Source organism: Muscardinus avellanarius, assembly GCF_963383645.1.
Source record: "Muscardinus avellanarius genome assembly, chromosome: 3".
NCBI lineage: Eukaryota > Metazoa > Chordata > Mammalia > Rodentia > Gliridae > Muscardinus > Muscardinus avellanarius.
The window spans coordinates 40133357-40148092 of NC_137788.1; the positions used below are offsets into that span (position 1 = coordinate 40133357).

The window sequence follows — 14736 nt, forward strand, 5'->3', positions numbered from 1 at the left end:
GGGAAACACAAAGGGCAGGCAGGCTGGAGGAGGGGCAGGTTATCAAGTTTAGGTGGATGGTCAGAGATAAGGGCAGGTTGCAGACAGGTAAACAGGGAAGCTGGAGGCAATTGGGAGTCATGTAGGGAGACAAGGGATAAATAGAGGTGATAAGAAGACAAAATGCCAGACATCAGGCCAATGATGCTGTCGCTGTCCTTACCAGGTTTAGTGGAGCTTCCTGAGATGCAGGTAGATTCCATTCTTGCACTTCAGCACACCTCGAGTTATTGGGATGGGGACCTTGGTAGGATCTGACAGCAGCTCAAAGCGGAGCAGGGTCAGGGCCACGGCCACCTTCAGCTCATTCATGGCAAACTGTTTTCCGATGCAGTTTCTGGGACAGGCAGGGATAATGACATGAGGAGTAGGCTCAGGCCCCATTCTGAGCCAGGAAACCATTGACCCCTACACCCCTGCCTAGTCCTAGGCATTCAAGGTCCTCTGTAATGGGCCCAGCACAAGGCTTTTCTTTATAGGCTATGTATACATCTACCCCAGGCCTTCATTCACTCTCCTGGCCTTGACGAAGTCTACCAGGACTATCTCTGTCCTTACTTCTGCTCTCAGAGACATGAAATCTGTTACAATATTTCTCATAATCTAAGGGACAGGATCTCATCACATGTTGTAGTTAGACATAGAATTTCTCCTGAAGAGCTCATTTATTGGTGTTTGAAATTGTTGTAACGAAGTCATGAGGGTTATAATCTTATCAGCAGGTAAATCCTTTACAATGAATTTATCTGGGTGGTGACCTAGGCTTTTGGCGTGTGGCAAGAAGGTGAATCTCTTGGGGTGTGGCCTTGGGATTGTGCTTGTGTCTTTGAATTTCCTTGCTTTCCTTCCTTGCACTCTACTTCCAGACTCTGTGTTGTGAGAGTGGAGCTTTAACTCTCTCCCTCTGCTTCCCACTATTATGTCCTGAGCTTAGGAGACCAGGGCTCACATGGACTGAACCTCTAGCTCTCCAAAAACTGTGAGCAAATAAATCTTCCTTCCACTAGGTTGTATGGTCAAGTCTTCGGGATTATAGCAGCGAGAATGTTGACCGAGACATCGCACAAATCATTTAAGCCGGGGTTTTTTTTTTTTATTAGTTTGCACCATTCACTTAATAGTTTTTCATTCTCTGGCCTGGATAACACTGGTCAGGGCTCCATGGGGCGGGACAGACCACACTCTGAGGGCTCATCCTTTATGGGCAAAGAATATTTGTTATAGGGAGAGGAGAGATATGTTAATGAAGAGGCTCCTGATGGGGACATTAGATTGAGGGTCCTTGCGCTGCAGCCTCATCAATGATCAAGTGCTCTATTGAAATGGTCTGTGCTCTATTGAAAGACACACCACAGTCCAGGGCTTCACACAGTTCCAGGGCTGTGGAATACCCCAGAAAATGCACATCAGTGGTCATTATTACTCTCAATGATCAAGCTCTTGCTTACCCCTCACACTATGATTCCACCAATAGCTATAGAAAATTCTACTGCAGAAATGTGCCTTTTTAACATCTCTGTCTCCTCTCCTGAACTTCTCTAGTGCCTCTGCATTCCCCCCCTCCCTCTGCACTGAAGAAGCAGCCCAACTTAGACACTGCATAGCTCTGCAAGCAGGTAGGGCAGTGTTCAAGGGCCTCAGTTCACTCCATTTTTCCATGAGCTGCTCCTCTCCCAGCTGCCTAACCAGCCCCACCTCCTAGCTCAACTGTTGCTGAGGTCCCTGAGGATGTCCTCCCTCCACCTCCGCCTGCACATCCTCAATACTCAGACCAGTGGTCAGCTGGCCCTCACACCTCTGCCGGCTGTCCTTGCCTTTCAGGACCCCAAGGTACCATCTGTGCTCTATTGAAAGACACATCACAGTCCAGGGCCTCGGACAGTGCCAGGGCTTTGGAATACCCCAGAAAATGCACAATCACGAACAGTTTGAGAAGTTGAAGGAAGGAATGATGTCCATCTCAGGTACAGAGTCTCAGTCTGTACCACGCATTTTTGATCTGGTTACTGACCCATGGGTGGAATTTGACACCTATGTGTCCCCATCTCTTAGCACAGGAACACAGAAATATACCTCTTCAATATTTTTATTTGAACCAAGTTAATTCAATTGAAGAATGTGCATGACATTAATATATTGATAGTAATTATTGGATTACTGAGAAATTGATCTACCTGTATTGTTCTGTCTCCTGGTATAAACAACATTATTTATAGTGAATGCCTAAGAGGAACTACTCAGCCCTGGAATAAACTAATTATTGAAAAAACAATTTATGAATGATTAATTTCCTTGAAGGCTGTTTTGTGAAAGTTGATTTAGCATTTGAAAAAATCACATACTCATGATTCAAAAAAAATCCTTGTTTCTAGCAATATTGACAAGGTTAATGGCAATGCATATGTCACAGGATGATTCCTTAAGTTATTATGGATGAAAAAAGCAGCCCTTTTAGAGTATTCCTGCCCAGATCTGTAGCTGTTCCAAGTGCACATTGATGTAAATCATCTTAAAGAGCAACTGTAACCTTTGAATTATCTGACTGCATGGTGGGCACGTGTCAGGTGTCTGGACAGTATACCCAGGTAAACTAATCGCTTGCTTCAGTGATTAAGAATTGTCAATTTGAACATAAAGGACAGTGGACTAGATTGAGAATGTGTGACAAGAGAGGAATCTACCCCGTAAGAATCCCGGCAACCAAAAATTAGAACTCCTGAAGTTAAGTTGACGAGAGAATTTCTAGTTCATAAAGTCTTAGCCCTGAAGTGAGGAAAACTCCAGAACACACCGAAATGTGGAACATTCACTGACACTGGGACTTGACTGACTCTCAGGAAGGGCAGCGGGACACCATACCCTGAAATGCCACCGGCTTGTGGGCACAAACACCCCCACCCGAACCCCTTCCCACAACTACCACCAAGAGCATACCTGAAGATGCACATGGTGACTTAGGGAGTCACAAACACTTGGTATGTGCCCAGAGACTCTACTTTCCCTGATCATACAGGTTGCCTTACCTTGATCCTCCTGAGAAGGGCAGAAAGGAATGGCTATGTTGAGTAGAACCAGGTGCAAACCGAAAAGGGTCAAACACCTGCAGAGAGAGAGTACCAGGGTCAGAAAATCAAGCCCCCTGCCTTCAACCTAAGAGGGTCCAGGAAGCCCAGACATAATAAATGAATGAGGCATTGTTCCTTCTCCTCCCCTCCCCTCCCCTCCCCTCCTTTCCCATGAGGAGTTTCATACCTCTGGGTCTGGCCACACCTTCGGGTTGTGGTGAAGGGTATAAAAGGAGAGTGTTACCTTGATTCCTGTGGGGCAGATAGGAGGCAGAGAAGACTGATTATGCCCTTGTGGGGGGTTCTTGTCTCCTCAGCCAGCAGGTTACATGCATACACAGAAGGCCTGGTACCATAAATCATGACTCAGAGCAGGATGATCCTGCAACGGGGAGTTGGACTGGGCTTGGCAAAGCATCTGGGCACAGGTGAGGAACAGAAAAACACAATTCAGGAATGAGATGCAAAAAGGTATTGTTGGCTTGCTGTTTACATGTTCATGCAATGCCTTCCATGTGTCTTCAGGGATATATATTAATTCACTCAGTAATTACAGTTACCCTCAAAAGAAGGCACTCTTATATCTTCATTTTTTAGATAAGGTGCCAGTGGCTCACAGAGGCTGAGTGACATTTATATGATCACTGAGCTAGGGGGTGGCTGAACATAGGTCAGGCCCAATGGCAGATGAGGCAATGACATCCTTCTATCACGACAGGGAACTCGGGTATGGCCAAGGAGCTGATGACCCCTCAGAGACTGGATGACATCTCACCTATGAGATAGGATTCTTTAGTCTACTCATTTGTCTTGACCCAAGAAAGAACCACGTATCTCTGTGGTTTGGTTCTTTCTTGAACCCTCAACTTCTTATAGAATGAGAAATTTAGGAGCCTAGTCCAGAGGCTGTGAGTATCTGTGTAGAGAAGATTCTTGGGCATGAGTTGTGAGCATGTTAAAGGTATATCGTTTTCCCTGTGCTACAAAGGAACTATCCATTCCATCAAATATAAAGGATGTTTTTAAAAGTCTGACAGTGAGAACAAAAGGTGTGTAGGGGGGGGGTCTGTGTGTGTCTGTGTGTGTGTGTCTGTGTGTGTGTGTGTGCATGCTGTAATCTTTGAGTCAGGAATTAAAGTCTGTAGTGTTGGAATAAAACATCAGTGAAATCTCAAAGAGGAGAACTATAGTATTATTAGCACAGACTCAAAATGTGATAAAGTGCTAGCCCTGAAGAGAGCTTATGATTACATTCCCATGGAATTACAAAATTGAAAGGGATCTTACAAACTGGACATGATGACGCACGTTTGTAATCCCAGCATTTGGGAGCTGAGACAAGAGAATCGCGGTTCTCGGCCAGCCTCAGCTTCTACTTAGGCCCTTTGCAATTCAGTGAGACCTTGTTTCAAAATAAATTATAAAAATAGGGCTTGGGCTGCTGTAGCTCAGAGGTAGAATGTCCCTGGGTTCCATCCCCAGTACTGAAAAAAAAAAAAGAAAAGAAAAGAAAGGGGTCTTACAAAGCTTTAGGACAGTATCTCAAGATTAAAAAAAAAAAAAAAGTTTTTTTTTCCCAGGAGACATAGCAAAGTTTACAACCTCATTCACAACCTTCATTGAAATCTATGTGGATTTCAGTCCTCCCTGGTCCCTGCTGGGAAGCTCAGACCTTTGGGTAAGGAGCGTCCATCATGGAAGGTGACAGGTTGGCTGAGCTCTCTGCTCACATTTGGTACAGGTGGGTAAATTCTCAGGGCCTCCTTGATGCACATGGTGGTATAGGGCATCTGGTCCAGGTGGTCCCTGAAATGAGGTCCATCCTGAGAAGTCAGCAGGTCCTGGGCTGACAAGAGGCTTCTCCCAGCAGAGGCAGGGCTCTCACCTCATGAGCTCCCACTCACCAGGTGATGGAGGCTCCATCCCCCAGGAGACCCTGCACCTCCTCCCTGCACTTCTGCTGATGCTTGGGTTGCGTGGCCAGAGCATATAAGATCCAGGAGATGCCACTGGCTGTGGTATCGTGGCCCTCAAACATGAAGGTGTCCACCTCGGCACGCAGGTCCTCGTCAGACAAGCTGCTCCCATTCTCCATCTGAGGGAGGCCATGGGCAAGTGAGGAGGGTTCCTCCTCCCTCTGCTCTGAGCAAGACTCCAGGGATCTCCCACACACTCACTTTGGCAAATAGGAGAATGTCCAGGAAATCCAAGTGCCTCTTCCTCCTGACCTTCTCCAGCTCTCCCTCGTCCTGCAGCTGAGCCTTCCTCTGCTTGATCACTTGCTCTATCCCAGGACAGCAGTTATCAGGCAAGTACAGAGCTATAGCAACCCCTAGTAGGCACAGGTCCCCTTCTGCCCTGATCTGGATGCCAGTAGAGCTCAGGATGCAGGTGTGAGGTGGAGCGTGGGTCAGGGGTGGGAGTGCAGCAGCATCAGATGCAGGACAGGCCTCCCCTCAGGTACACAGCCCATAGAGGTTCTGCTTGGGCTCCTGGGATGGGTCTCATTCAACCTCAACATGTGATGCCACAGGTTACTCCCTACACACTGCCCGATGCCCTAACATCTCAGCTCCCAACACTTGCACTAACGAAGTACCCAGCGTGTGCATGTCTCAGGTCCACGTGCACTGGGGGGTTGCCACTGCCTGAGGGATCATATCCAGCTCTTTGGGGCTGATCTTGGTAAAGGACGGGAGACAGTAGGAGGAGGACAAACCTGTATGCTCATGAGCGATTTGGCAGGCCTGGTTGGCTGAGCGGCCCTCAGAGGTCAGCCTATACATAGCGTCATTCTGATGAAAGGCATTCCTCAAACGTAAAACTGCCAGTTTGCTCAGTTCACCAATGGCCTGGAGGTAGGACTGGTAATTCCTGAGTGAGAGGAGGCACAACATGTGAGTGGGAGGTCTGACCTGGAGATAAAGGGACATTCCCTATGTGGTGTAGACAGCTCACAAGCCTTTAGAAGACGGCATGAGCAGCCAGGCTTCCATCCATGCTGGGATCAGGGAACTGTGGCTGGACATGTTGAATTTGGTCAGGAATTAGAAGTTGACCTTGGGCTCTGGTCAGAATATCCCTCTCAGTGGACGTGAGCATCCATACTGCCCACCTGCCTCTCAGGTGAGTCCACACCAGCTGGTGAGAACAAGGGACTGCAGCTGAAGGTTGTCACTGACCTGTCCAACTGGATGCTGCCCTGGTAGCTGAAGGCACACTTCATGATGGTGTCCAGGGTCATCAAGGAGACATGTTGAAAGATCTCTAGAGGAGAGTCCTGGCCGATGTGCTGCTCCCATTTGTCCTGTGGTGGGAGGGGGCATTGGCCTCAGTTCTTCTGTAAGACTTGCTTAGCTCTCCTCTGTGTCTGTAATATTCTGATGAGATTTCTACACTTTATAAGGCAGATATATTTTAACAAATTCGGGCTCTATGGCAAGTATTTGTAAAGCGATGTCTATTTTCTTGCAAACATAATTTCTCTAGTTCTACCCATTTTCCTGCAAATGACACAAATTTGTTTTTTTTATGGCTGAGTAAAATTTTATTGTGTGCATATGCCCCAGTTTCATAATCTGTCTTTTAACAGACATCTAGGATGCTTCCATAATTTTTTTTTTTTTTTTTGGTGGTACTGGGCTTCCTGGAAACCCTTCTACCTCCGGGCTACACTCCCAGACCTATTTTATATATTTATTTATTTATTTATTTATTTATTTATTTATTTATTTATTTATTTATTTATTTTGGTGGTACTGGGGTTCCTGGAAGCCCTTGTACCTCCAGGCTACACTCCCTGACCTATTTTATACTTTTTTATTTTGGGAAACAGGGTCTCTTAAGCCAGCGTGGCTGGCTTCGAACCAGCGCGATCCTCCTATCTCCGCCTCCCAAGTGCGGGGATTACAAGTGTGCGCCACCACACCCCGCTATTTTCTTTTATTTGGAAACAGGATCTCTTAAGCCAGCTGAGGCTGGCTTCGAACCTGCGCGATCCTCCTGTCTCCTCCTCCGAAGCGCAGGGGATTACAAGCGTGCGCCACCACGCCCAGCTGCTTCTGTAATTTGACTGTTGTGAATTTTGAATAGTGGAAAGGGTACGGGAAGAGGGGGAAGAAACTTAATGAAGCAAACAGTTTAAATAATGCTAAGTACATGTATGTAATTATTAATACCAATCTTAATATGTGTTGAGAGAGGGAGATAGTGGAGTGTGCTATAGAGGGGTGGTACCAGGTGCTGTGTGTGTGTATGTTTCTATCACTCCAAATTTCATTATAATGGGTAAGAGCAATGTCCCAATAAAAATATATTAAAAATTTTTATTACAGTTAAACATGTTTTCTCATAGTGGTACACTTTGATTTGAAATTTAGGAAGAAGTTAGTAAGAGATTTGTCTTTGTTAAGTCAGAAAACATTAATTTTTGAGTGCAAAGAACTGAAACACTTGTTATTCTGAGAGCTGAGTCACAGCGTCTTGACACCTAGAGAACCAGATGCAGCTGTGAAGGAAGCAACATCAGAACCGTAATTCCTTTTCATTTGGTAAACTTTAATTGAGCAAAATTTGGTAACAAAAACAATCCTGAAAGGAGCAGTGGTATAACAGGTTGGCTGATAAATGTGGACCTGGTATACATTTCACTGCATGAGTTACTCGAGTCCTTGCAGAAGTCCTGGGCAAAAAGCCTGAGGCTGATTGAGTTATATCCTGAGAAGTTCACATGTTACTCAAATTGCCTGAGCCAGCCAGAGATAAGTCTCTTGCTATCTAGTGGGACCAACTACTCCTCCAGCCTACTGTGCTGACAACTTGGAAGTGGGAGATGGGGCCTGTAATCCTTGTAATACTATCTGCCCTGGGCGATGATCAAAGTGTGCTCAACACTGGTGCCTGGGTTCTCTCTGCACCATTTACTACTGAGGAACCTACTCTCACACTAATGTCTTGAGAGAGTTACTCCATGTGACTCTGAGAGCTAGCTGTGTTGGGAGGGGACTGAATGTGTGCTGCGAGAGGGTGTTTGGAAATGAAAGGCAGAGGCATGCTTACCAGCATCACTCTGACAGAGTCAGCCATGACTCCCACATAAGGCTTCAGGATGTCATAGTGGAAGGCTGGGGTCAACATCCGCCGGTGCTGGAACCATTTCTGCCCGTTCAACAGGAGCAAACCGTACCCTAGGACAAACATAGTTGTGTTCATAGGTGTGTGGACAATGGCATCAGACTAGGAAATATCTGACAGGACAGATGGTGGTGGTGGGGCCTGGGAGAAGAAAACCCAAATATTAACATTTCATGGACAGTAATGATGGGGATTTTTTAAGAATGTGAGTTTCCCAATTGACCTGGTACATCTGATGAAATCATGACAGCTGTGAAGTAAAGGTTGAAAGGTGTTGAGGCCAGTGCATGGAGGGGCATGAATAAATGTCAGGCTGAGGCTGTTTGGAGATAACTAGGAGGAGCTGAGAATTAGGAGAACTCATAACAGCAGGAAAAGAGGTGAAGGTCTAGTTAGAAGAGAAATGTGGCTTCAGTAAGGGATAAGTCAGTATGACTACCTGTTAATTTTGTTCTCCTTGAGTCAGAAAGATACATTTTATCATCAATAGCAGGAAATAACCAAATTTAGATGTACATACCAATCCAGGGAGCCAGGAATCTGTAAGTATCATTAGATTTGGGGTCTGAAAGAAAGAAAAGAAAGGGCTTTTTACAAAAGTGGTGTTGACCTAACCATGTAGCCTTCAGGAAGATGTGGTAGAAGCCATGGGATGCCATGAATTCCTGATGATCTTCAGTTGGCAGTTGGTCACATGTCTCTTCTCATAGATTCCCATGTCCATCTGCCTCTGTCCTAATAGTCAGTTGGGTTCAGGAAAGCAAACTCCATGGACCAGCAGCTGAGCACCCCTAGGACTGAACTGAGGACTTGATGAGCCATTTAGGCAACATGTCAATGACAAAGAATAAGTCAGAGCTGAGCTGAGCCTTACATTATGTCTAGAATGAGCAGTCACTTAGTCATCTTATAGCCCAGGATGGGTGAGTATTAGATGTTTCAAATCCAAGTCAATGTGGATTAAAGTTGGTTTGGGGGGTTTTTGTTTGTTTGTTTGTTTTGCTTCTGGGATCATTTATTTTACAGATCACTCAGTTTGTTAAAAAAAAATAAAATAAAAAGAAGATGGAAAGCCCTGGAGAACATTATGTTAAGTGAGATCGGCCAAGCACAGAAGGAGAAGGTACATATGTTTCCTCTAATATGCCCAAACTAGGAAACACAAAGGATACCAGTGGGACTCCAGATAATGGAGGGGAAATATCATCAAAGTTTGCATGGAAACATAGGAGAGGAGGAAGGCTGATCTTGATTAATGAGGGTCTACATCTGAATATGTGTAAAATTATGAATATGACATGGTTAACCTGGACAACCATTGGTGGGAGGGGGGAGGGAAAACAGGGGCTGGGGGAGAGGGCACCAAATATAGTTTAAATGTATACCATTTATGTTCAATAAAAATTTTGTTTAAAAAATTAAAAAAGAAAAGAAAAGAAATAAAAGAAAAAGAAAAAAGAAAAAAGAGTTGAGCATGATGGCACATGCTTGTAATGCCAGTACTTGGGAGGCTGAGACATGATTGCAGGTTCAAGACCAGCCTTGGCTACTTAGTGAGGTCCTCCATAACTTAGTGAGACCTAGTTTCAAAATAAAGAATAAAAAATGGGCTTAGGGTGTAGAGAGAGAGAGAGAATGTGAATATGAATTTTGGTTCTGAAGAGCTGTTTTATTAATTTTTTGTTTGCAGTACTGGGGATGGAACCTAGGGGCATTGTTCCTCCGAGCTATACCCCCAGCCCTATTTTTTATCTTTTTTTGGGGGGGTACTGGGGATGGAACCAGGGGCACTGTATCTCCAAACTACACTCCCAGCCCTATTTTTTAGTCCTTTTATTTTTTAAACAGAGTCTCACTGAGTTGTGAAGGGCCTCGCTAAGTAGCTGAGACTGTCTGCAAACTGTGATCCTTGGGTCTCCTCCTCCCAAATGCTGGGATTACAAGTGTGGGCCACCATGCCCGGCAAATATTCTTTAATCAGTACAATATACTGTTGTACTGTTGCCTTTGTTCTGGGTGTGGGCTGAGCACAGGGATAGAACAGAGTTCACATGTCAACATTTAAATGGCCACTTTTTTTCCTAGAATTCTGACCCAGATCATGTGCTCTGGAGAAAAAAAAACCTGCTGCTGCTGGCTGGAGTTTCACTCACCTGATCGTCCCAGAATCACCTTCATGTAGTCAGGATCATAGATATATACCAAGACCTCACTCCCCCATAGCCAGCGAGGACAGGCACTAGGGAATTTATTTATCCATTTCAGCATCTGTTGCAACTCTTGGTCACTTTGGAGCTGTCAGCAAGGGAAATAAAACCAATAATAGTTTTACATTTAAGTGTAGTTCCTGTAGTTCAGATGAAGAGTTGGACAGCCAGGTAGAAACAGTACTGGATCTAACTACAGAAATCAGAGACCTGGACTGTTTCTGAGGACCTGGCTTCTGTTCCAGACTCTTACAGTCTCCCTAGGACTTAACCTAAGTTCAGGTTCTGTCTCCCTGTTGGCCACTTAAGACCCCACATAAAAACTACCCTTAGTACCATATATATAGTAAGTGTTTGATTAGTGTTCCGAGATAGACACCATTGTGCATAAAACTCTTTCACAGACTTAGAGTTATGGGTTAACTGTGTTCTTTCCAAATTAATCTGTTAGTATCTCAGAATGTGATGTTATTTGGACATAGGGTCCTTATACTGGTAATAAAAGTGAAGTGAGGTCACTAGGTTGGACCTTCATCCACCATGGCTGAAGTCTTATAGAAAAAAATAAAAAAGGTATTAAGCCAGACATGGTGGCTCACACTTGTAATTCCAGTACTTGGGAGGCTGAGACAGGAAGATTGTGCAGCCTCAATCAGGATTCGAAGCCAGCCTCAGCTACTTAATGAGGCTCTCAACAATTTAGTGAGACCCTGTTTCCAAATAAAATATAAAATAGGTCTGGGAGTGTAACCCGGAGGTAGAAAGCCCCTGGGTTCCATCTCAGTACTGCAAAGAAGAAGAAGAAAAAGAAGGAGGAGGAGGAGGAGGAGGAGGAGGAGGAGGAGGAGGAGGAGGAGGAGGAGGAGGAGGAGAAAGAAGAAGAAGAAGAAGAAGAAGAAGAAGAAGAAGAAGAAGAAGAAGAAGAAGAAGAAGAAGAAGAAGAAGAAGGAGGAGGAGGATTTTGCTCACCATGATATGTATGGAGAAAAGACAATATGAAGAGACATAGGGACAAGACAGGTCTTAGCTACAGAAGGAAATCGTCTTAACAACACCATGACCTGGGGCGTCTAGTCTCCCTGTTATTTCAGCCACTTAGTCTGTGGTTCTTGGCTATCGCAGCCCTAGCACACTGGTAAAATTATGTAATGCTCAAGGCCATCTGGTGATCAGGGAGAGATTATTAGTTCATCCTGTATTTCTGAAGTATGAGGAAACCAATATTAGATGATACGCCCATGTAAGTACACTATACCAAACCCTTCGGACCCCAGGGTTTCTTTCCCTGGGTTCCCATAGCTCCAAGTTGTCTCTCTAGTATCATATTTTACTCAGGGTGCTAATCCTTGGTCCTCTGCTGACAAACTAAGCTTCATTGTCGGTCACCTCTATATTCTTGGAGCCCAGCATCCTGTATGACTCACAGAAATTATGTTTTATTTTTAAAGTAACAAATAAGTGCATCGAGGGACCAATGAGTTCGTGTGGAAGAGTGAATAGGTAAGCCTTCATTAAAATTCTTGTTACAAAGCCAGGCGTGGTGGCGCACGCTTGTAATCCCTGGGCTTGGGAAGCTGAGACAAGAGGATCGCACAGGTTCGAAGCCAGCCTCAGCTACTTAGTGAGGCTCTCAGCAACTTAGTGAGACCCTGTTTCCAAATAAAATATAAAATAGGTCTGGGAGTATAGCCCAGAGGTAGAAAGCCTCTAGGTTCCACTCCCAGTGCCACCATAAAAAAAAAAAATCTTGTTACAAACTAGGTGCGGTGGCACACACTTGTTATCCTAGTACTTGGGAGGCAAAGACAGGAGGATTGCAGGTTCATGGCTACCCTCAGAAACTTGTGAGGCCCCCTGTAAATTAGTGAAACCCTGTTTCAAAATAAAGAATAAAATAGAACTGGGGGTGTACTCGGAGGTAGAATGTCTCTGGGTTCAATCCCCAGTACCACATACAAAAAAAGAATTCTTGTCACAGAGGAAAGGTATAATTTTAGGCTAGTGTAAGAAAAAGAAAAGGAAATAAAAGAAGGCTGGGAGCTTAGGGGTGTGTCCAGGAAGCCCAATGATAGCGTCAGCCAAGATGCAGAAGCGACAGAACCAGGGACTTAGTGGCCAGGCCTTTCTTCTGCATCCACTTATCCAGAAAATATTCATTGAAGCCCTGCTGTGTGTCAGGCCCTTTTCTAGAAGCCGGCAATTCAGCTGTATGTCAATACCACCTGCTCTTGTGCCACTGCAGTTTCCATGGTGATAAGGAAGTTTCTACTCTTCCTGTATTGACGCATCACCATGCAACCATAAGTCATGTTTGTGGTGTGCTGAATCCTATTTTGAGACTCTGTTGTAACCTGGTCACAGAGTCCACCTGGTCCTGTTAACTGTAGCTAGGATTTCAGAGGGCTTTTATCATTCATCTATTGGAGGAATAGAAGTCTATGAGTGAGCTAGGTAGATGTGTGCAAACGTTTCTGTCACAGGTGATGAGTGAATGCATGATTGAGTTGAAGGATGGATGGATCCACTCATTCATTTGATAAGTATTTCTTGAACACCTACTATGCATGAATTACCTTCTGAGGGGTTAAGAATTAATCAGTGAATAAACAGGGTTTCTGCTCTTGTGAAGCTAATGCTTTTCTGATGTGTTTGTGGGGATGGGGGTTAGTCAGTCCTGAGCTACTGTCACCGTCCTTTCTAATTGCATAGTGCCTGAGGGCAATTTTCTGACAGTATTGATTTCATTTTATATTTTAAATTTTTTTACTGGTGAAATGTAGTCATATATCTTAATGGAGTACAAGATGGTGGAGGCATACATGCCCACATCACCCAATTAGCTCTTACCCAATTCCCACCCCATTTCTCTCCCCCTCCCTCCTTCTCATGTTTGGCTTAATGATTGACTTTGATGTTTATGAATGTACATCATGAACATTAGAGAATTTCCCTCTTCCCCCTCCCATCCCCTCAGTTATGTCACCTAATTTGCTCATCTATATCTTCTTAGTATAATGATTTTAATAATCAAATATTGTATGGACTTAACTATTTTTCTATGGCAAAATTTAATAGTCCCTAGTATTAGGTTCACCTCCGATGATAATCATTTGTCTTCCTCAAAAAAGTGCCCTAATTGGTGCCCCAGATCCCTAGTTCTGTTGGTACAAGGATCAACTCTTCTTGGCCTTCAGGCTATTTCTCTTCCTTTACTCACAGCCCTATGCCAGGCTCTGCTCTGATCACTGGGGTACACAAAGGGGACGCTGCGCTTGGGTCCAACAAGCTCACACGTGGGAAGAGAGCTCATAAGTGAACTGATACTTTTTAATGAGGCCACTCAAAAATCAGTACCCCAACAGTGCACTATCAGAGACCCTGCACTCTCTCCCTCATATCTGTCCTTGCCCCCATCAAGGCTTTAGTCCTAAATCACCCACTGTGGTGATTAATCTCAAATAAATCAAGTCAGTTGGTCCCTCCGTCTGACATCAGACCCACTCACGCAAGCAGAAGTGAACCTTTACCCTGTGTACTGACACCTGAGAATTGTGGCTTTTGACACCACATAACAAGAACAACACAGGGAGGGGATTCCATCATACTGATATAAGTGTTCCCAGGGAAATTCTAGGTCAGCAGAGAGGATGGTGTTGAGTGACTAGGCAGGAAAAAAAATCTAGAACCCTGGTTCTTTGAGAACAGTTAAGGCTGCTGGAGGTACTCAGGTTAGAGAAAAGGAGACTCCAGAAAGACCAACCACAGCCCTCCCAGTACATGGCTGCCAGGACAGATATCAGATATATAAGGAAGGAGAGTATCAGCGCAAAACAGCATCAGGACAGGTTTCTTCTGTAGTGAGCTCTGGGATGAGCCCAGCCTGAGGGGTAATGTGAATGTTCCGTGGGGGCCATGTACTTGTCCTGTAGGACTGGGGAGGTAGCCCAGTAATGAAGTGCTTGACTCACAAGCATGAGGCCCTGAATTGGGTCCCCAGCACCAACAGAAAACAAGGTTCTGTCCTTTGGATTTGCTGATCTGGCTCTTAGAGCCCCAGTCCTCCCACTCTCCTACTACCCTCGCCAGCTCCTTCCTACCTTCCGTTTGTGCCCGAAGAACCAGTGGAAGGGCGGGGCTGGGAACTCCTGGAGGGCCTTGAGCAGCCACTGCCTGCGCAGGTAGAACTGAGCTGCCTTTACCAGCAGCAGAAGAAGGATGAGCAGAGAGGCCACTTGGAGGACACCCAAAGTGTTGCCCAGGAGGCTTGCGAGGCTCAGTGCAGGGGTCCTCAT

At 45.1% G+C, this 14736-nt stretch overlaps 1 protein-coding gene across 1 annotated transcript; it reads right to left on the reverse strand.

Annotated features, from left to right (window-relative positions):
- Positions 1–207: 207 nt before the first annotated feature.
- On the reverse strand, positions 208–14736 carry LOC308260075 (cytochrome P450 4A11-like; the record flags this gene model as incomplete). The annotated part of the gene is made up of 12 exons (XM_080691407.1): positions 208–376; positions 3063–3139; positions 3292–3356; positions 4777–4910; positions 5009–5199; positions 5282–5388; positions 5824–5978; positions 6287–6411; positions 8163–8290; positions 8758–8802; positions 10391–10532; positions 14542–14736. 12 exons carry the CDS (start codon positions 14734–14736, stop codon positions 208–210), a joined length of 1533 nt encoding a protein of 510 aa, XP_080547533.1.